Here is a 23,250-nt window from a genome sequence, read left to right on the forward strand (position 1 = left end):
CATCAGGACCAACGTCCTACAGTCTGGTCCCTGAACGCATCAGGACCAACATCCTACAGTCTGGTCCCTGAGCGCATCAGGACCAACGTCCTACAGTCTGGTCCCTGAACGCATCGGGACCATCATCCTGCAGTCTGGTCCCTGAGCGCATCAGGACCAACATCCTACAGTCTGGTCCCTGAACGCATCAGGACCAACATCCTGCAGTCTGGTCCCTGAACGCATCGGGACCAACATCCTACAGTCTGGTCACTGAACGCATCGGGACCAACATCCTGCAGTCTGGTCCCTGAGCGCATCAGGACCAACATCCTACAGTCTGGTCCCTGAACGCATCGGGACCAACATCCTACAGTCTGGTCCATGAACGCATCGGGACCAACATCCTACAGTCTGGTCCATGAACGCATCGGGACCAACATCCTGCAGTCTGGTCCCTGAGCGCATCAGGACCAACACCCTGCAGTCTGGTCCCTGAGCGCATCAGGACCAACATCCTGCAGTCTGGTCCCTGAGCGCATCGGGACCAACATCCTGCAGTCTGGTCCCTGAGCGCATCGGGACCAACATCCTGCAGTCTGGTCCCTGAACGCATCGGGACCAACATCCTGCAGTCTGGTCCCTGAGCGCATCAGGACCAACACCCTGCAGTCTGGTCCCTGAGCGCATCAGGACCAACATCCTGCAGTCTGGTCCCTGAGCGCATCAGGACCAACATCCTGCAGTCTGGTCCCTGAGCGCATCAGGACCAACATCCTACAGTCTGGTCCCTGAACGCATCAGGACCAACATCCTACAGTCTGGTTCCTGAACGCATCAGGACCAACATCCTGCAGTCTGGTCCCTGAGCGCATCAGGACCAACATCCTACAGTCTGGTCCCTGAACGCATCAGGACCAACATCCTACAGTCTGGTCCCTGAGCGCATCAGGACCAACATCCTACAGTCTGGTCCCTGAGCGCATCAGGACCAACATCCTACAGTCTGGTCCCTGAAGGCATCAGGACCATCATCCTGCAGTCTGGTCCCTGAGCGCATCAGGACCAACATCCTGCAGTCTGGTCCCTGAACGCATCAGGACCAACATCCTGCAGTCTGGTCCCTGAACGCATCGGGACCATCATCCTGCAGTCTGGTTCCTGAACGCATCAGGACCAACATCCTGCAGTCTGGTCCCTGAACGCATCAGGACCATCATCCTACAGTCTGGTCCCTGAACGCATCAGGACCAACATCCTGCAGTCTGGTCCCTGAACGCATCGGGACCATCATCCTGCAGTCTGGTCCCTGAACGCATCAGGACCAACATCCTGCAGTCTGGTCCCTGAACGCATCGGGACCAACATCCTGCAGTCTGGTCCCTGAACGCATCGGGACCAACATCCCTACAGTCTGGTCCCTGAGCGCATCAGGACCTACAGCCTGCAGTCTGGTCCCTGAACGCATCAGGACCAACATCCTACAGTCTGGTCCCTGAACGCATCAGGACCAACATCCTGCAGTCTGGTTCCTGAACGCATCAGGACCAACACCCTGCAGCCTGGTCCCTGAGCGCATCAGGACCAACATCCTGCAGTCTGGTCCCTGAACACATCAGGACCAACATCCTGCAGTCTGGTCCCTGAGCGCATCGGGACCATCATCCTGCAGTCTGGTCCCTGAACGCATCAGGACCAACATCCTGCAGTCTGGTCCCTGAGCGCATCAGGACCAACATCCTGCAGTCTGGTCCCTGAACGCATCGGGACCAACATCCTGCAGTCTGGTCCCTGAGCGCATCGGGACCATCATCCTGCAGTCTGGTCCCTGAGCGCATCGGGACCATCATCCTGCAGTCTGGTCCCTGAGCGCATCGGGACCAACATCCTACAGTCTGGTCCCTGAGCGCATCGGGACCATCATCCTGCAGTCTGGTCCCTGAGCGCATCGGGACCATCATCCTGCAGTCTGGTCCCTGAGCGCATCAGGACCAACATCCTGCAGTCTGGTCCCTGAGCGCATCAGGACCAACATCCTGCAGTCTGGTCCCTGAGCGCATCAGGACCAACATCCTGCAGTCTGGTCCCTGAAGGCATCAGGACCAACATCCTACAGCCTGGTCCCTGAGCGCATCAGGACCAACATCCTACAGTCTGGTCCCTGAACGCATCAGGACCAACATCCTACAGTCTGGTCCCTGAGCGCATCAGGACCAACATCCTGCAGTCTGGTCCCTGAGCGCATCAGGACCATCATCCTGCAGTCTGGTCCCTGAACGCATCGGGACCATCATCCTGCAGTCTGGTCCCTGAGCGCATCAGGACCAACATCCTACAGTCTGGTCCCTGAACGCATCAGGACCAACATCCTACAGTCTGGTCCCTGAACGCATCAGGACCAACATCCTGCAGTCTGGTTCCTGAACGCATCAGGACCAACATCCTGCAGTCTGGTCCCTGAACGCATCAGGACCATCATCCTACAGTCTGGTCCCTGAACGCATCAGGACCAACATCCTGCAGTCTGGTCCCTGAACGCATCAGGACCAACATCCTGCAGTCTGGTCCCTGAACGCATCAGGACCAACATCCTGCAGTCTGGTTCCTGAGCGCATCAGGACCAACATCCTGCAGTCTGGTCCCTGAGCGCATCAGGACCATCATCCTGCAGTCTGGTCCCTGAACGCATCAGGACCAACATCCTGCAGTCTGGTCCCTGAACGCATCAGGACCAACATCCTGCAGTCTGGTCCCTGAGCGCATCAGGACCAACATCCTACAGTCTGGTCCCTGAGCGCATCAGGACCAACATCCTGCAGTCTGGTCCCTGAGCGCATCAGGACCATCATCCTGCAGTCTGGTCCCTGAGCGCATCAGGACCATCATCCTGCAGTCTGGTCCCTGAACGCATCGGGACCAACATCCTACAGTCTGGTCCCTGAACGCATCAGGACCAACATCCTGCAGTCTGGTCCCTGAGCGCATCAGGACCATCATCCTGCAGTCTGGTCCCTGAACGCATCAGGACCAACATCCTGCAGTCTGGTCCCTGAGCGCATCAGGACCAACATCCTACAGTCTGGTTCCTGAACGCATCAGGACCAACATCCTGCAGTCTGGTCCCTGAACGCATCAGGACCAACATCCTGCAGTCTGGTCCCTGAGCGCATCAGGACCAACATCCTACAGTCTGGTCCCTGAACGCATCAGGACCAACATCCTGCAGTCTGGTTCCTGAGCGCATCAGGACCAACATCCTACAGTCTGGTCCCTGAACGCATCAGGACCATCATCCTACAGTCTGGTCCCTGAGCGCATCAGGACCAACATCCTGCAGTCTGGTCCCTGAGCGCATCAGGACCAACATCCTGCAGTCTGGTCCCTGAAGGCATCAGGACCAACATCCTGCAGTCTGGTCCCTGAGCGCATCAGGACCAACATCCTACAGTCTGGTCCCTGAAGGCATCAGGACCAACATCCTGCAGTCTGGTCCCTGAGCGCATCAGGACCAACATCCTGCAGTCTGGTCCCTGAAGGCATCAGGACCAACATCCTGCAGTCTGGTCCCTGAAGGCATCAGGACCAACATCCTGCAGTCTGGTCCCTGAGCGCATCAGGACCAACATCCTGCAGTCTGGTCCCTGAGCGCATCAGGACCAACATCCTACAGTCTGGTCCCTGAAGGCATCAGGACCAACATCCTGCAGTCTGGTCCCTGAGCGCATCAGGACCAACATCCTGCAGTCTGGTCCCTGAAGGCATCAGGACCAACATCCTGCAGTCTGGTCCCTGAGCGCATCAGGACCAACATCCTGCAGTCTGGTCCCTGAAGGCATCAGGACATGTTTTATCTGAAGGGAAAACTGTGTTGAAGCTTCTGAAGCTTGTAAAGCAGATTTCCACCTGTTGCTTTAAGATGTTTTTGGCCTCTACAGCGCGTGGTGCATCTGATGACCCCTCCAGGTGAGTTTACTTGTGAATCCTCCTGGTTAGTCTTACTGGTGTTATTAACCAGGAAACTAACTGGGCAAGTCACTGGAATAAAAAACTACTGTTGTAAGAAAAACTGACTGATTTACCTCCAGCAGGTGGATCTGGGAGTCCTGGGTGATGTTTATGGAGAGATATTCTGTACTCTGCATGTTCTTAAATGAATAAACTGGATGAAAACCAGTTAGTTTGTATGTTAAAGTAAATCTTACTTTTATTTTCTGTCTGCATCCTCTCGTGTGTTTTCTGGATGTTGAGCAGATTGTGTTCGCTGCGGGATCTCTCCTCCTGCAACACAAAGCCCATGTTTGTTGCAGAATAAACACGTGGAGCAGATGGCAGGTTGTTTTTCCTCACCTGAGTCTGTTTGATGAGCTGGTGGAGCTCAGTCAGAAGCTCTGCTATCTTTGTATCTGCAGACATGTTTCTCTGCAGCAGAAATAAGAAATTCATCTTTAATTAATCTGATTATTATTCTGTTTGGAGCTTAAACCGTGTCAGTTAATCTGTAAAGGTTTTGGTTTTCTTCTAATAAAGATTTTAAATTTTAAAAAAAAAATCAAGAAAATATCTTTAAATTATTTAACAAGAATAAAAATAGTGACGCCACTGACGTGCTAACTGTGTTAGCACTGGGCTGTATCGCTGAATAATGTTCATTTCACCTAAACAGCAGCGACGTAATTCTTTATCTGCTTAATAGTGATACAAACCGCTTAAATCACTTTTATCCCAGAAACATCCCGTAAATCCACTCACCGCCTACAAATACTTGTTTACAGCTAACTGGAGTAGTGTCTACTTCTTCGTTGGTGTTATGTCGCTTCATCAGCACTGAAAAGCGTGCAGCACCGCCAGCCTCCTGCTGGGCAAAGAGAGGTACTGCATCTCACATGGGCGGTAAAAAGATGAGTTTGTTTCAGAAAACTGATCCCCCACCTCTTAACTAAAACACTTATTTAGAGGAATATAGTCGGATCTGTTCTCTGACATGTGCATCAGTGTAAATGAACACAGGATTTTGAAGCTTTCCACTCAACATATGCAACACTGACTTATTGCTTTACTGTACTATTAAATACTAAAAGCAGTTACATATTGAATATATTAAACCTGCATCTTATGTGTAAATCTAATTTTTAGTTAATTCTTTTTAATTATAGTAAAAGGTCGTTAAAATGATTTTTTCCCCATTCAACACATTGTGTTTATCAGATTTTTTTATCAAAAGTTTATTTCCTGGTGGTCTTATTGTCTGACCAGCTGGTAGAAGCACAGAGTTTAAAACATTTTCAACATTTAAAAAGCATCACTGCTGAAGGGTTTGAGAAGTCTGAATGAAAATACAAAACACACGTCATTTAAAATACCTTTAATAAAAATGTCATTTAAAAACATAAAAAACACCACAAGCATAGAAAAAGGACCCAGCTGCCGCACCACAATCATAGGTGCACCATGGCGGTCTGAGCCAGGTGCACACCAACACAGGTGGGAGCTTTACAACACCGTCAGGTGGAGGATTCACATCAGAAACCAGCAGTTGGCTCTGCGGGCCTCCCTCCATCACACCCAGGTTTAACCTCGCCCATCGGAGCGTCAGCACGCTCCTGCCGTCTGCACGTCTCGTTCCGTTGCCAAGGAGGCTGTAGTCGGTTTCCGGTAAAAGCCGTCCGAGTTGCCCTGGTTTAAACACAGACAAAAATACCCAATATATTTCAGATTATACTTAGAAAAGAGTAAATAAAAAGCAAATGTTTGGACACATTACAAGAAAACCTGTAAAAAGTTGTACTATGTGTATTACACACTAAAACATGTCATGTGTCAGTAACTAGTAAAGTCACAATTCACTTAAACTGGTTCTTTAAAGATTAACAAGTCTGTTTCCAGTCAAAGCTGAAGAAACAAGTTCAGGACAGATTTTTGCTGACTCATCAGTTAACTCCAGAACAAAGCTCACTGAAAAAAGTTATTGAGTTTTAACCAATTCTTAACCAGAAAAAAAAACCCCACTAAATTATTCAGTAAGTTAACTAATAAATGTGAAAACATGTCCCTTTCGACATGAAACAATAAAAAAAAAAAAATCCAGTGTGGAGGCAAAGTTTGGGTGAAAGTCGTTTCCGCTCAGACATAGCGGGACAACTTTGACACCAACGTGATTGACAGGTGTCGGGTTTCAAACAGGCCACGCCCACTGGAAGTTTAAAAACATGCCAACGTTGCACATTAAGACGTTCAGACGTCTACAAAGCAGACATGTCAACTTGTTTTGTTTGTCGTCTGAGCCGCTTTTACCTCAGTATTTCACTCCTTGGCTTTCTTCTCGCTGTTCTGAAGTTTCTCCGCGATCTTGCGCTCGTGTCCTCCGGGGTTGGGTCTGTTCGTGTTCTCGCTGGCCTCCTTCTTGGTTCTACCTTTGCGGGCAGAACCCTCTGAAACAGACAGAAAGTAGCTTTGAAACGGACGCAAACCTCCGTTCGCGAGCCTTAAAACGGAGGAAAAGCCAGGTTTCCTACCGGTGTACTTGTCGGTCAGGCTGTAGTAATCATACTCATCGTAGTACTTTTCCTCGAAGCTGGACGGCTTCAGGTTCTTCACGTCCACGTGACTCATGGCGGTTTGTCAGAAACTTCACGAGCGTTTTAACGGCAGAAATAAACCGAACGGGTTCCAGACGTTTCTCCGTTTTCTCCTCAGTTTGTTTCTTCTCGGTGGGTTTTTATGGGTTTTCAGAGCAGCCGCTCCTCCTCTTTCTCCTCCTCCATCTCACAGCTGTTGCATCAGAAAACAAACAACTGCACCAGGGCCGGATTAAAAGTAGACAGGTCCCTGGGCCCAGAGTGTTCCATGGGCCCCCTTCCCCACCGCAACATTGTGAAAATTGTGAGTTAAACACTGTGAAGACATTTCTCAGTCAGTGATACCAATAGCAATACACTAGACACTGTAGTGTAACTATCTGGCTTTTATGTATATTTTGTTTCATGTCCAAACTGCTGGGGTTTGGCCTAGGTTGGTCCCACATGGGCCCTAAGTGGGCATGGGCCCCTGGGCCTGTGCCCATAATGCACGAGCTGCACGTTTGGAGTGAAAACATGGCCTCCGCCATTAAATGCAGTACAACAGAGAACCAAGCAGGCCTTTCTCTTCCAGTTTTACCAAAAGTTAAAGAAACTGATTTTAAATGTCTGAATGACATCTATCCTTGTAATGAGCTTTTAAGACAAAGTTTCAATATAAACAAGAACATTTGTCTGTTCTGTGAAACTGATGGAAATCCTGATACACCTGTTTTTTTTATGTGTTTTTGTAAAATGAGTTTGGAGTTATTTTCAGAATTTTATTTTAAAAAGTGAGACTTATATTCTTATGTTAAATTTTAAATTGATTAATTTTGGACTTGTATTAGAAGACAAAAAACTGAACTCTTTAATTTTATTAGCTAAACATTTTATACACAAATGCCGCTTTTTAAATATGAAACCAGTGTTTGTTACATTTAGGAATGAGGTATTGTATTTAAAAAAAAGTTGTGAAATTCATTGACACAAAACTAATTTTTATTAGACCTCGTTGTTCCTTGTTCATTTTATTTTATTGTTTTATTTTATTTATCTTTTGTCTACACAGGTTTTTGGCTTTATACTTTTTACTCATTCAGTTTATGCATTATTTTCAAACCTAAGCCCTTTATTTTTGGATGTCTATTAAGTTCAGTTTTGTGATATCATAATGTCTTGGAATTAGTTATGTATTAAGCCAGTCTTCTTTCTAGTTTAAGATAGAATAAATAAAAACAAAACAAAACAAAACCTCACCAGAACCAGATCTGTTTATCGCAGTAGAGGATGTTTAGTTGTGTCTTGGGGTTTTTTCTGTTTGTTGGGATTTAGCAGCAGAAAACAGGAGTTTTCTGTGCTGAAGGACAGTTTGTTGTGATGAACCTTGAATCAGAAGCTCGTTACCTGCAGCAGGTCGAAGCGACTCTGTTTCTGTTTACCAGCAGCTGCAGGTTTCACACGGCCGTGACCCGACCGGTCCCGGATCACCTGAGTCCATCCCGCCTGCAGCAAAGTCCTGATCCAGGTTGATTCTTCAGGCTAGATAAATGCATGATCTGCTTAACTCCATGTTTCCACACGTTTCAGTTTTCTAATAACATCAAATTAAAATGATTCATTTATAATGTAGTGTCAAATTTAAATATTAAAATAAATAAAACTATAGTTTCTTTCCCCACAAAACATAAACTCATAACTGTGATTTAGCTCTCCTTTTTAAAAATTATTTTATGTACTAAAATGACTTTTATCATTATCCTTTCTGGACTTAAAAAATATAAAAAAACACAAAAGCTTCTTATTTCTTTATTTACCCAGAACTTTGTTATTTTTATATTTTAGTTGCAAATTCCAAGATTTAACATTATTTGTTTTGTTTCCTATTTTATTTATTTGATGTTTTTTGTATGTATGTTTTTATTTATGTTTTTTATTATATATATATATATATATATATATATATATATATATATATATATATATATATATATATATATATATATATACTTGATTTGTCCATGAAGGAGAATTTGAATAAAAAACATAAATAAAAACATACATACAAAAAACATCAAATAAATAAAATAGGAAACAAAACAAATAATGTTAAATCTTGGAATTTGCAACTGAAATATAAAAATAACAACAATATATATATATATATATATATATATATATATATATATATATATATATATATATGACACAATTAAAGTTATTAATTTGAAGTTGGGTATTTTATGACTTTGCTTTTCACCATGTGTCCAAGGCATAAAACGCCCAACACAGTTCTGAATGTTCTGACTGTGTAAAGGTGTGTGTTGATATCTAATCTCTGTTTTTACAGACGAAGAACTCGTTCCTCCTCCTCACTGTAAAACAAACTTTGGACTAAACTAATCAGAAACTAAACACAAAATGAAGGTTGTTTGGGTTTTTGTTGAAAAGGAAAATGGCGTTCTGTTGAAGAGCTTGAAGAGCTGATTCTCACAGTTACACCTATAATTATAGGTTTTAGATACTTTCCGTTAAATTCAACGGGACACAGTTAGAGATGTGACATTATTTGGTTTTAAGGTATACCATGGTATAAATACCCTTACATTTTCAGTCATACTCTAAAACTACAATACCATGATACTGTGATACTATGATACTGTGATACCATGATACTGTGATAGAATGGTACCATTGTACTGTGATACAATGATAATGTGATACTATGATACTGTGATACTATGATACTGTGATACTATGGTACTGTGATACCATGATACTGTGATACTATGATACTGTGATACTATGGTACTGTGATACCATGATACTGTGATACAATGATACTGTGATACTATGGTACTGTGATACCATGATACTGTGATACTATGATACTGTGATACTATGGTACTGTGATACCATGATACTGTGATACAATGATACTGTGATACTATGGTACTGTGATACAATGATAATGTGATACCATGATACTGTGATACAATGATACTGTGATACCATGATACTGTGATACCATGATACTGTGATACAATGATAATGTGATACCATGATACTGTGATACAATGATACTGTGATACTATGGTACTGTGATACTATGATACTGTGATACTATGGTACTGTGATACCATGATACTGTGATACTATGATACTGTGATACTATGGTACTGTGATACCATGATACTGTGATACAATGATACTGTGATACTATGATACTGTGATACCATGATACTGTGACACCATGATACTGTGATACTATGATACTGTGATACCATGATACTGTGATACCATGATACTGTGATAGAATGGTATCGTGATACTGTAATACAATGATACTGTGATACCATGATACTGTGATAGAATGGTATTGTGATACTGTAATACAATGATACTGTGATACCATGATACTGTGATACTATGATACTGTGATACTATGGTACTGTGATACTATGATACTGTGATACCATGATACTGTAATAAAATCATACTGTGATACTATGATACAATGGTACCGTGATACTGTGATGCAATTATACTGTGATACCATGATACTGTAATAACATTATACTGTGATAGAATTGTACTGTGATACAATGATACTGTGATACCATAATACTGTGATACAATGATACTGTGATACTATCGTACTGTGATACCATGATACTGTTATACCATGATACTGTGATACTATGATACAATGGTGCCATGATACTGTGATACAATGATACTGTGATACCGTAATACTGTCATACAATGATAGTGTGATACCATAATATTTTGATACCGTTATACTATGACACTGTATTATAAATCAGAGGGAAAGTGTGCAAGTTAGGTGTACTTCAGGTATACGCAGGTGCGGTAAAAATGTATGGACTCTCCCCCGGGCTGCTTGATGTTGATAATGGTTCAGGAGGGGGAACCCATTGAACTTTTTCTTCTAACGAAGCAGTATGGTAATACTGCGAATACTGCAAAAAGGTGGTTGGCAAATGTATCATGAAACTACCAACAAACAGAACACAATAGAAACTATATACACACACACACACACACTCACCACATGTATATATATATATATATATATATATGTGTTTGTGTGCGTATGTTGGAGTTTTCTTGGCTTCATTCTCCTCTACAACGTTTGGCTGAAGGTCGACCTCTGCTTCGGTTTCTAAATGTTTGTCCTGGCAGCCTGATGTGCACATGAACACACTGCAAGTCGCAGACAGGATATTCATCCTGCTGCTGAATATTAACTCACTTTATCTTGCCTGGTTGGCAGGTAACCACAGAGATGTAGGTTACTGATTTAAATGTGTTGATCTCCTCACGTTTCCTCACGTTGCAGGAGAGAATATCAAAACTTCTTCTCACATTTATGGGACAAACTTATAATTATTGATGTGCAAAGTTTCAGAATTGTTTGTTTGTCTTTTATCTGAAAAATATTCTGAAAAAGTCTCCAAAAAATGTTTCTTAAAGTCCAAGTCTGGAGTTTAAACATGGCTAAAATGGAACAGCGGGCGGAGCCTGACCTGATCAGGCCACCAGAACTGTCCAATCAGAGCAGACTAGACGGAGTCAGGTCCTTCAATTCAGTGTTTTTTTCCCCCACATTTTATGAAATAATTATTTAAAAATATTTCAGTAAATAAATAATGTCTAAGTTATTTAGATTTTTTAGAAAAATGAAAAGAATAGTTTTTTTAAATACTAAAAACAGGAGTTTTCAGAATAAGTTAAATACATCTTTTTTAAAACTAATCTGATTAATTAATTGAATTTTTTCTTCATTTATCTATTTTTTTGCTTTTATTTAATAAATTATTTTAAAAAAGCAAACAATGTAATAAAGTATGAAAGTATTTAAAGTAAATAAAGTATTCATTTAATCAACAAACCTAACTTTTCATTTAGTAAAATAATTTTGTTAGTTTATAAAAGCTTTTATCGTTAAACTCACGTTCACACCAAGAAACACAAACTAACTGCACAAAGAAAAACTGAAAAAGAGGAAAAAATACAGAGAAAAACAAGAAAAACATAAGTTCATATAAACACCCTGTGATGACATTAAAATGCTGTTTCTGAGTCTGTTTAACAAACTCAGCTGTCAGAAGGACTAAATAAAGACAGAGGACATGTCAGCAGGACGCTTGTCGGCTCTGTTTGCTGACTGCACAGTTTGTACATGAGGACATCTGGAACAAAGTTCAGTCAACAAAGATAAAACCTCCACAAACCTCCATGCCTCTTTCAGACCAGCATGTCGACATGATTATGGTCCAGATGAGGATCTGCAAGTTCTGGATGCGTAAATGGTGATTTCTGTATCAGACAGCAGGCATTGGGGTCGCGTTGACATGGCAACGCAGACTAAACTGAGCCCAGAGCAGATTTCACCTTTCACTTTTCACTCCTGATTCATCGTGGAGTCTGGAGACGGTGAGAATTACATCCAAAGCATGAAAGATAGGAAGTTAAAATTTACAACACATAAATCTGATCAGGTAGAAAAGTCGGTTTATTCACCATTTAATGCAGCCGCAGTCTGATGGAGGTCCCGCCATGAAGCCGGAAAAGAGAAGAAGAAGAAGAAAAAGAAAAATAAGAGGAAAAAGAAGAAGAAGAAAAAGATGAAGAAAAAAGAAGACAAAGAAAAAGATTAAGAAGAAGAAGAAGCCAACTATCTGAAGAACACGTTTGGTTGCAGTTTTCATTAATCTTGCTGGTTCCACCATCCAGAAAGTTCTGGACTCCTGGTCCTCTTCATCAGGTCCACCTTCTAGTACCGGCTCATCCTCTTCATCAGAAGTTTCCGGTACCGACTCATCCTCTTCATCAGAACCTTCTAGTACCGACTCATCCTCTTCATCAGGTCCACCTTCTAGTACCGGCTCATCCTCTTCATCAGAACTTTCCGGTACCGACTCATCCTCTTCATCAGAACCTTCTAGTACCGACTCGTCCTCTTCATCAGGTCCACCTTCTAGTACCGGCTCGTCCTTTTCATCAGAACCTTCTAGTACCGACTCATCCTCTTCATCAGGTCCACCTTCTAGTACCGGCTCGTCCTTTTCATCAGAACCTTCTAGTACCGACTCATCCTCTTCATCAGAACTTTCCGGTACCGACTCATCCTCTTCATCAGAACCTTCTAGTACCGACTCATCCTCTTCATCAGAACCTTCTAGTACCGGCTCGTCCTCTTCATCAGAACCTTCTAGTACCGACTCGTCCTCTTCATCAGAACCTTCTAGTACCGGCTCGTCCTCTTCATCAGAACCTTCTAGTACCGACTCGTCCTCTTCATCAGAACCTTCTAGTACCGACTCGTCCTCTTCATCAGAACCTTCTAGTACCGGCTCGTCCTCTTCATCAGAACCTTCTAGTACCGACTCGTCCTCTTCATCAGAACCTTCTAGTACCGACTCGTCCTCTTCATCAGAACCTTCTAGTACCGACTCGTCCTCTTCATCAGAACCTTCTAGTACCGGCTCGTCCTCTTCATCAGAACCTTCTAGTACCGACTCGTCCTCTTCATCAGAACCTTCTAGTACCGACTCGTCCTCTTCATCAGAACCTTCTAGTACCGGCTCGTCCTCTTCATCAGAACTTTCCGGTACCGACTCATCCTCTTCATCAGAACCTTCTAGTACCGACTCATCCTCTTCATCAGAACCTTCTAGTACCGGCTCGTCCTCTTCATCAGAACCTTCTAGTACCGACTCGTCCTCTTCATCAGAACCTTCTAGTACCGACTCGTCCTCTTCATCAGAACCTTCTAGTACCGACTCGTCCTCTTCATCAGAACGTTCCGGTACCGACTCATCCTCTTCATCAGAACCTTCTAGTACCGACTCATCCTCTTCATCAGAACCTTCTAGTACCGGCTCATCCTCTTCATCAGAACCTTCTAGTACCGACTCGTCCTCTTCATCAGAACCTTCTAGTACCGACTCGTCCTCTTCATCAGAACCTTCTAGTACCGACTCGTCCTCTTCATCAGAACGTTCCGGTACCGACTCATCCTCTTCATCAGAACCTTCTAGTACCGACTCGTCCTCTTCATCAGAACTTTCCGGTACCGACTCATCCTCTTCATCAGAACTTTCCGGTACCGACTCATCCTCTTCATCAGGTCCACCTTCTAGTACCGGCTCGTCCTCTTCATCAGAACCTTCTAGTACCGGCTCGTCCTCTTCATTAGAACGTTCCGGTACCGACTCGTCCTCTTCATCAGAACCTTCTAGTACCGACTCGTCCTCTTCATCAGAACCTTCTAGTACCGACTCATCCTCTTCATCAGAACTTTCCGGTACCGACTCATCCTCTTCATCAGAACTTTCCGGTACCGACTCATCCTCTTCATCAGGTCCACCTTCTAGTACCGGCTCGTCCTCTTCATCAGAACCTTCTAGTACCGACTCGTCCTCTTCATCAGGTCCACCTTCTAGTACCGACTCGTCCTCTTCATCAGGTCCACCTTCTAGTACCGACTCGTCCTCTTCATCAGGTCCACCTTCTAGTACCGGCTCGTCCTCTTCATCAGAACTTTCCGGTACCGACTCATCCTCTTCATCAGGTCCACCTTCTAGTACCGACTCATCCTCTTCATCAGAACCTTCTAGTACCGACTCGTCCTCTTCATCAGGTCCACCTTCTAGTACCGGCTCGTCCTCTTCATCAGAACCTTCTAGTACCGGCTCGTCCTCTTCATCAGAACGTTCCGGTACCGACTCATCCTCTTCATCAGAACCTTCTAGTACCGACGTCCTCTTCATCAGAACCTTCTAGTACCGACTCATCCTCTTCATCAGAACCTTCTAGTACCGACTCATCCTCTTCATCAGAACCTTCTAGTACCGACTCGTCCTCTTCATCAGGTCCACCTTCTAGTACCGGCTCATCCTCTTCATCAGAACTTTCCGGTACCGACTCATCCTCTTCATCAGAACCTTCTAGTACCGACTCGTCCTCTTCCATCAGAACCTTCTAGTACCGACTCGTCCTCTTCATCAGAACCTTCTAGTACCGACTCGTCCTCTTCATCAGAACCTTCTAGTACCGGCTCATCCTCTTCATCAGAACCTTCTAGTACCGACTCGTCCTCTTCATCAGAACCTTCTAGTACCGGCTCGTCCTCTTCATCAGAACCTTCTAGTACCGGCTCATCCTCTTCATCAGAACCTTCTAGTACCGGCTCGTCCTCTTCATCAGAACCTTCTAGTACCAACTCATCCTCTTCATCAGAACCTTCTAGTACCGGCTCGTCCTCTTCATCAGAACCTTCTAGTACCGACTCATCCTCTTCATCAGAACTTTCCGGTACCGACTCATCCTCTTCATCAGAACCTTCTAGTACCGACTCATCCTCTTCATCAGAACCTTCTAGTACCGACTCATCCTCTTCATCAGAACCTTCTAGTACCGACTCGTCCTCTTCATCAGAACCTTCTAGTACCGACTCGTCCTCTTCATCAGAACCTTCTAGTACCGGCTCGTCCTCTTCATCAGAACCTTCTAGTACCGGCTCGTCCTCTTCATCAGAACCTTCTAGTACCGGCTCCTCCTCTTCATCAGAACCTTCTAGTACCGGCTCGTCCTCTTCATCAGAACCTTGTAGTACCGGCTCATCCTCTTCATCAGAACCTTCTAGTACCGGCTCGTCCTCTTCATCAGAACCTTCTGGTACCGGCTCGTCCTCTTCATCAGAACCTTCTGGTACCGGCTCGTCCTCTTCATCAGAACCTTCCGGTACCGACTCGTCCTCTTCATCAGAACCTTCTAGTACCGACTCATCCTCTTCATCAGAACCTTCTAGTACCGACTCATCCTCTTCATCAGAACCTTCTAGTACCGACTCATCCTCTTCATCAGAACGTTCCGGTACCGACTCATCCTCTTCATCAGAACCTTCTAGTACCGACGTCCTCTTCATCAGAACCTTCTAGTACCGACTCATCCTCTTCATCAGAACCTTCTAGTACCGGCTCATCCTCTTCATCAGAACCTTCTAGTACCGACTCATCCTCTTCATCAGAACCTTCTAGTACCGACTCATCCTCTTCATCAGAACCTTCTAGTACCGACTCATCCTCTTCATCAGAACCTTCTAGTACCGACTCATCCTCTTCATCAGAACGTTCCGGTACCGACTCATCCTCTTCATCAGAACCTTCTAGTACCGACTCGTCCTCTTCATCAGAACCTTCTACTACCGGCTCTTCCTCTTCATCAGAACCTTCTAGTACCGGCTCATCCTCTTCATCAGAACCTTCTAGTACCGGCTCGTCCTCTTCATCAGAACGTTCCGGTACCGACTCATCCTCTTCATCAGAACCTTCTAGTACCGACGTCCTCTTCATCAGAACCTTCTAGTACCGACTCATCCTCTTCATCAGAACCTTCTAGTACCGACTCGTCCTCTTCATCAGAACGTTCCGGTACCGACTCGTCCTCTTCATCAGAACCTTCTAGTACCGGCTCGTCCTCTTCATCAGAACCTTCTAGTACCGGCTCGTCCTCTTCATCAGAACCTTCTAGTACCGACTCGTCCTCTTCATCAGAACCTTCTAGTACCGACTCGTCCTCTTCATCAGAACCTTCTAGTACCGACTCGTCCTCTTCATCAGGTCCACCTTCTAGTACCGACTCGTCCTCTTCATCAGAACTTTCCGGTACCGACTCATCCTCTTCATCAGAACCTTCTAGTACCGACTCATCCTCTTCATCAGAACCTTCTAGTACCGACTCGTCCTCTTCATCAGAACCTTCTAGTACCGGCTCGTCCTCTTCATCAGAACCTTCTAGTACCGGCTCATCCTCTTCATCAGAACTTTCCGGTACCGACTCATCCTCTTCATCAGAACCTTCTAGTACCGACTCATCCTCTTCATCAGAACCTTCTAGTACCGACTCATCCTCTTCATCAGAACCTTCTAGTACCGACTCGTCCTCTTCATCAGAACCTTCTAGTACCGACTCATCCTCTTCATCAGAACCTTCTAGTACCGACTCGTCCTCTTCATCAGAACCTTCTAGTACCGACTCATCCTCTTCATCAGAACCTTCTAGTACCGGCTCGTCCTCTTCATCAGAACCTTCTAGTACCGACTCATCCTCTTCATCAGAACTTTCCGGTACCTACTCATCCTCTTCATCAGAACCTTCTAGTACCGACTCGTCCTCTTCATCAGAACCTTCTAGTACCGGCTCGTCCTCTTCATCAGAACCTTCTAGTACCGACTCGTCCTCTTCATCAGAACCTTCTAGTACCGACTCGTCCTCTTAATCAGAACCTTCTAGTACCGACTCGTCCTCTTCATCAGAACCTTCTAGTACCGACTCGTCCTCTTAATCAGAACCTTCTAGTACCGACTCGTCCTCTTAATCAGAACCTTCTAGTACCGGCTCATCCTCTTCATCAGAACCTTCTAGTACCGACTCGTCCTCTTCATCAGAACCTTCTAGTACCGGCTCGTCCTCTTCATCAGAACCTTCTAGTACCGGCTCATCCTCTTCAACCTTCCGGTACCGACTCGTCCTCTTCATCAGAACCTTCTAGTACCGACTCATCCTCTTCATCAGAACCTTCTAGTACCGACTCATCCTCTTCATCAGAACCTTCTAGTACCGACTCATCCTCTTCATCAGAACGTTCCGGTACCGACTCATCCTCTTCATCAGAACCTTCTAGTACCGACTCATCCTCTTCATCAGAACCTTCTAGTACCGACTCGTCCTCTTCATCAGAACCTTCTAGTACCGACTCATCCTCTTCATCAGAACCTTCTAGTACCGACTCATCCTCTTCATCAGAACCTTCTAGTACCGACTCATCCTCTTCATCAGAACGTTCCGGTACCGACTCATCCTCTTCATCAGAACGTTCCGGTACCGACTCATCCTCTTCATCAGAACCTTCTAGTACCGACTCGTCCTCTTCATCAGAACCTTCTAGTACCGGCTCGTCCTCTTCATCAGAACCTTCTAGTACCGGCTCATCCTCTTCATCAGAACCTTCTAGTACCGGCTCGTCCTCTTCATCAGAACGTTCCGGTACCGACTCATCCTCTTCATCAGAACCTTCTAGTACCGACGTCCTCTTCATCAGAACCTTCTAGTACCGACTCATCCTCTTCATCAGAACCTTCTAGTACCGACTCGTCCTCTTCATCAGGTCCACCTTCTAGTACCGACTCGTCCTCTTCATCAGGTCCACCTTCTAGTACCGGCTCGTCCTCTTCATCAGAACCTTCTAGTACCGGCTCGTCCTCTTCATCAGAACCTTCTAGTACCGACTCGTCCTCTTCATCAGAACCTTCTAGTACCGACTCGTCCTCTTCATCAGAACCTTCTAGTACCGACGTCCTCTTCATCAGAACCTTCTAGTACCGACTCGTCCTCTTCATCAGAACCTTCTAGTACCGACTCGTCCTCTTCATCAGGTCCACCTTCTAGTACCGACTCGTCCTCTTCATCAGAACCTTCTAGTACCGACTCGTCCTCTTCATCAGAACCTTCTAGTACCGACGTCCTCTTCATCAGAACCTTCTAGTACCGACTCGTCCTCTTCATCAGAACCTTCTAGTACCGACTCGTCCTCTTCATCAGGTCCACCTTCTAGTACCGACTCGTCCTCTTCATCAGAACCTTCTAGTACCGGCTCGTCCTCTTCATCAGAACCTTCTAGTACCGACTCGTCCTCTTCATCAGAACCTTCTAGTACCGGCTCGTCCTCTTCATCAGAACCTTCTAGTACCGACTCGTCCTCTTCATCAGAACCTTCTAGTACCGGCTCGTCCTCTTCATCAGAACCTTCTAGTACCGGCTCGTCCTCTTCATCAGAACCTTCTAGTACCGACTCGTCCTCTTCATCAGAACCTTCTAGTACCGACGTCCTCTTCATCAGAACCTTCTAGTACCGACTCGTCCTCTTCATCAGAACCTTCTAGTACCGACTCGTCCTCTTCATCAGAACCTTCTAGTACCGACTCGTCCTCTTCATCAGGTCCACCTTCTAGTACCGACTCGTCCTCTTCATCAGAACCTTCTAGTACCGACTCGTCCTCTTCATCAGGTCCACCTTCTAGTACCGACTCGTCCTCTTCATCAGAACCTTCTAGTACCGACGTCCTCTTCATCAGAACCTTCTAGTACCGACTCGTCCTCTTCATCAGAACCTTCTAGTACCGACTCATCCTCTTCATCAGAACTTTCCGGTACCGACTCATCCTCTTCATCAGAACCTTCTAGTACCGGCTCGTCCTCTTCATCAGAACCTTCTAGTACCGACTCGTCCTCTTCATCAGAACCTTCTAGTACCGGCTCGTCCTCTTCATCAGAACCTTCTAGTACCGGCTCGTCCTCTTCATCAGAACGTTCCGGTACCGACTCATCCTCTTCATCAGAACCTTCTAATACCGACTCATCCTCTTCATCAGAACTTTCCGGTACCGACTCATCCTCTTCATCAGAACCTTCTAGTACCGACTCATCCTCTTCATCAGAACCTTCTAGTACCGACTCATCCTCTTCATCAGAACTTTCCGGTACCGACTCATCCTCTTCATCAGAACTTTCCGGTACCGACTCATCCTCTTCATCAGAACCTTCTAGTACCGACTCGTCCTCTTCATCAGAACCTTCTAGTACCGACTCATCCTCTTCATCAGAACTTTCCGGTACCGACTCATCCTCTTCATCAGAACCTTCTAGTACCGACTCATCCTCTTCATCAGAACTTTCCGGTACCGACTCATCCTCTTCATCAGAACCTTCTAGTACCGACTCGTCCTCTTCATCAGAACCTTCTAGTACCGACTCATCCTCTTCATCAGAACTTTCCGGTACCGACTCATCCTCTTCATCAGAACCTTCTAGTACCGACTCGTCCTCTTCATCAGAACCTTCTAGTACCGACTCATCCTCTTCATCAGAACTTTCCGGTACCGACTCATCCTCTTCATCAGAACCTTCTAGTACCGACGTCCTCTTCATCAGAACCTTCTAGTACCGACTCATCCTCTTCATCAGAACCTTCTAGTACCGACTCGTCCTCTTCATCAGAACCTTCTAGTACCGACTCGTCCTCTTCATCAGAACCTTCTAGTACCGGCTCGTCCTCTTCATCAGAACTTTCCGGTACCAACTCGTCCTCTTCATCAGAATCTTCTAGTACCGACTCGTCCTCTTCATCAGAACCTTCTAGTACCGACGTCCTCTTCATCAGAACCTTCTAGTACCGACGTCCTCTTCATCAGAACTTTCCGGTACCAACTCGTCCTCTTCATCAGAACCTTCTAGTACCGACGTCCTCTTCATCAGAACCTTCTAGTACCGACGTCCTCTTCATCAGAACTTTCCGGTACCGACTCATCCTCTTCATCAGAACCTTCTAATACCGACTCATCCTCTTCATCAGAACTTTCCGGTACCGACTCATCCTCTTCATCAGAACCTTCTAGTACCGACTCATCCTCTTCATCAGAACCTTCTAGTACCGACTCATCCTCTTCATCAGAACTTTCCGGTACCGACTCATCCTCTTCATCAGAACTTTCCGGTACCGACTCATCCTCTTCATCAGAACCTTCTAGTACCGACTCGTCCTCTTCATCAGAACCTTCTAGTACCGGCTCGTCCTCTTCATCAGAACCTTCTAGTACCGGCTCGTCCTCTTCATCAGAACCTTCTAGTACCGACTCGTCCTCTTCATCAGAACCTTCTAGTACCGACTCGTCCTCTTCATCAGAACCTTCTAGTACCGACTCGTCCTCTTCATCAGAACCTTCTAGTACCGGCTCGTCCTCTTCATCAGAACTTTCCGGTACCAACTCGTCCTCTTCATCAGAATCTTCTAGTACCGACTCGTCCTCTTCATCAGAACCTTCTAGTACCGACGTCCTCTTCATCAGAACCTTCTAGTACCGACGTCCTCTTCATCAGAACTTTCCGGTACCAACTCGTCCTCTTCATCAGAATCTTCTAATGCCCTCCAGTGACCTGATTGTTCAGTAAGTTTGTTTTGATCTTGGAGAAAAACTGAAATGGGATTTCAAAGTTTCTCAAATCCTTTTTGGACGTAAAACAACCAAACTGGCTGCAGAAACTGAATCAGTTGGAAGTTCTGGTCTGGTTGTTGTGTGATCATGTAATGAACTGTGTGTTTCTGGAAACTGTTTCTACAGGTTAACGGTGTAAATCCAGAGTGATCAGCTGATCCGTCACCATGGTTACGCTGTGATATCAGTCTGGTTGTTTATCATTGTTTTGGCTTGTTTGTTGTACAGACTGTTCACATCACTGTGGATTAGAGAAACCACACAGCTTCACTTTCCATATACATGTCAGCTTTTCCTGCCCAAACCCTCCCCACACCTCCTCCTGCGCTGATGTAAACACATCCATGTTTGTTTAGTGTCTGCTGTGTACATGAGAGGATCCACCAGCAGGGGGCAGCGTCGTGCAGCTTGTCGTTTCTGCAGGTGTGCTTTAAACACCATCAGAGGAGATCAGAGGGTTCCCCGATGTTGTTTCAGATCCAGTCAGACCTTCATCTGGAACCACAACACTGGTGCTGTTCGTTCAGAGACCGTAACACACACTTCAGTGTGGACGCAGACTCAGAGCTGGAAGTTACGACAGTTTGATGTTGAAAGACGGAGAAGAAGAGTTGAAGTTTGTCAAGAACTTCTTCTCAGCAGGATGTTGTTGAACACGTCTGTAGAGAGACTCAGAAAAACATGTTTATTTATCTGGTACCAACAGATTGTATATTGTATATACAGAGGTCCACGCCCACTTTCTGCTGCATTCAGGGACATCAGTCAATCCCACGCCCACTTTTTGCTGCCTTCAGGGACATCAGTAAATCCCACGCCCACTTTCTGCTGCCTTCAGGGACATCAGTCAATCCCATGTCCACACCCACTTCCTGCTGCCTTCAGGGACATCAGTCCATCCCACGTCTACGCCCACTTTCTGCTGCCTTCAGGGACATCAGTCAATCCCACGCCCACTTTCTGCTGCCTTCAGGCAAATCCGGTTCCTCCTACGTCCACGCCCACTTCCTGCTGCCTTCAGGGACATCAGTCAATCCCACGTCCACGCCCACTTCCTGCTGCCTTCAGGGACATCAGTAAATCCCAACTCCACGCCCACTTTCTGCTGCCTTCAGGGACATCAGTCATTCCCACGTCCACGCCCACTTTCTGCTGCCTTCAGGGACATCAGTCAATCCCACGTCCACATCCACTTCCTGCTGTGTTCAGGGACATCAGTAAATCCCACGCCCACTTTCTGCTGCCTTCAGGGACATCAGTCAATCCCACGTCCACGCCCACTTTTTGCTGCCTTCAGGGACATCAGTAAATCCCACGCCCACTTTCTGCTGCCTTCAGGGACATCAGTCAATCCCACGTCCACGCCCACTTTTTGCTACCTTCAGGGACATCAGTAAATCCCACGCCCACTTTCTGCTGCCTTCAGGGACATCAGTCAATCCCATGTCCACACCCACTTTTTGCTGCCTTCAGGGACATCAGTCAATCCCATGTCCACACCCACTTCCTGCTGCCTTCAGGGACATCAGTCAATCCCATGTCCACACCCACTTCCTGCTGCCTTCAGGGACATCAGTAAATCCCACGCCCACTTTCTGCTGCCTTCAGGGACATCAGTCAATCCCACGTCCACGCCCACTTCCTGCTGCCTTCAGGGACATCAATTTTTTTCCATTGCTCATCAATATGCTGCACATGAATGCACCATTTCTTCCTCAGATCAGCTCCATCTCCATGAAACCAGTTACACCAGTCCACTCATGTCATCAGGACCAGTTAGGTTTTTCTTTCTAATTGACTTTTTTTTTCCGTCGCCGTGACGACGCGGCTAGAAGCAGCACAGCTTGGATCCAGGTCCACCTGTAGGATCTGGCAACCACCAGAAAACAGGGATCAGGAATATTTATAGAGACGATCCAATGAGTTTACGTAACCGTCGTTCCCATTCAACACACACACACACACACACCGTCCTCCTCTGCAGAGGAGATACCAGTGCTTTTAGAAACTCCCCTGGTTGCCTAGCAACTGCTCCTCAGGACTTCCAAAAGAGACAGAGATCATTTGTTTGTTATGAGTGTGTAATATGATATTCTGTAAGTGTGTGTTTGTGTTTTATGTCTATCTTTATGAGGACATGGCTCAGAGGAGACAGAAGAAACAGGTCCAGGTTTCAGGTGAGACGTGATGGTCCCGTTAATAAAAATCCAGGTCCAGGTTTCAGGTCTCTGTCTCTACAGGTGGATATGAAAACATGGTCTGACATTAGGATGTCAAACATAAGGCTCGGGGACCAAAGTGGACCTCCCAGAGGGCCCAATCTGGCCCATAGGATGAATATGAAAGTGACATAGAAAAAAAATAAAAGTAAGTTTCCAGTTTTTCGGTGTGGTTTAATTTTTAAAAAAAATTTTTTTATCTCTAAACATAAATAACTTAATTTATGTCTGAATAAGTTTAGATATTGTTAAATACTTAAAGAAATAATACAAATAGAAAAATAAAACAAGGATGAAGATATTTAAAACAATTTCTTAAGTACACGTTTGAGGAGGAAAAGAATAATTTTTCAAATTTTATAGATAAAAATATGAATATTTAAAAAATAACGTAATAAAAATAATAATGTTTCAATT

The 23,250-nt window shown here is 45.3% G+C and overlaps 2 protein-coding genes across 2 annotated transcripts in view; both read right to left on the bottom strand.

The window, feature by feature from the left end:
• Positions 1–4,787, bottom strand: part of sgf29 (SAGA complex associated factor 29) — a 30,999-nt gene extending 26,212 nt beyond the window's left edge. Inside the window, exons 1-3 of the mRNA XM_079252996.1 lie at positions 4,683–4,787; positions 4,327–4,398; positions 4,182–4,257 (exon numbers count right to left, since the gene is read on the bottom strand). Of these exons, the coding sequence (XP_079109122.1) occupies positions 4,182–4,257; positions 4,327–4,392 (142 nt within the window). The 5' untranslated portion in view covers positions 4,393–4,398; positions 4,683–4,787. The remainder of the gene's footprint in view (positions 1–4,181; positions 4,258–4,326; positions 4,399–4,682) is intronic.
• Positions 4,788–5,340: 553 nt separating this feature from the next.
• nupr1b (nuclear protein 1b) lies at positions 5,341–6,731 on the bottom strand. The gene is made up of 3 exons (XM_079252755.1): positions 6,492–6,731; positions 6,271–6,407; positions 5,341–5,652 (listed from the first exon to the last, which is right to left on the bottom strand). Exons 1-2 carry the CDS (start codon positions 6,586–6,588, stop codon positions 6,280–6,282), a joined length of 225 nt encoding a protein of 74 aa, XP_079108881.1. The 5' UTR covers positions 6,589–6,731; the 3' UTR covers positions 5,341–5,652; positions 6,271–6,279.
• Between the last annotated feature and the right edge of the window lie 16,519 nt (positions 6,732–23,250).

The sequence above is a fragment of the Telmatherina bonti genome (assembly GCF_933228915.1).
Source record: "Telmatherina bonti genome assembly, chromosome: 14".
Classification (NCBI taxonomy): domain Eukaryota; kingdom Metazoa; phylum Chordata; class Actinopteri; order Atheriniformes; family Telmatherinidae; genus Telmatherina; species Telmatherina bonti.

Bases quoted from the DNA above. Each gene is read 5' to 3' on its own strand.
- nupr1b (XM_079252755.1), bottom strand. From the start codon at position 6,588: ATGAGTCACGTGGACGTGAAGAACCTGAAGCCGTCCAGCTTCGAGGAA. The intron at 6,408-6,491 runs GTAGGAAACCTG...TGTCTGTTTCAG, and splicing joins CCTGACCGACAAGTACACCG to AGGGTTCTGCCCGCAAAGGT.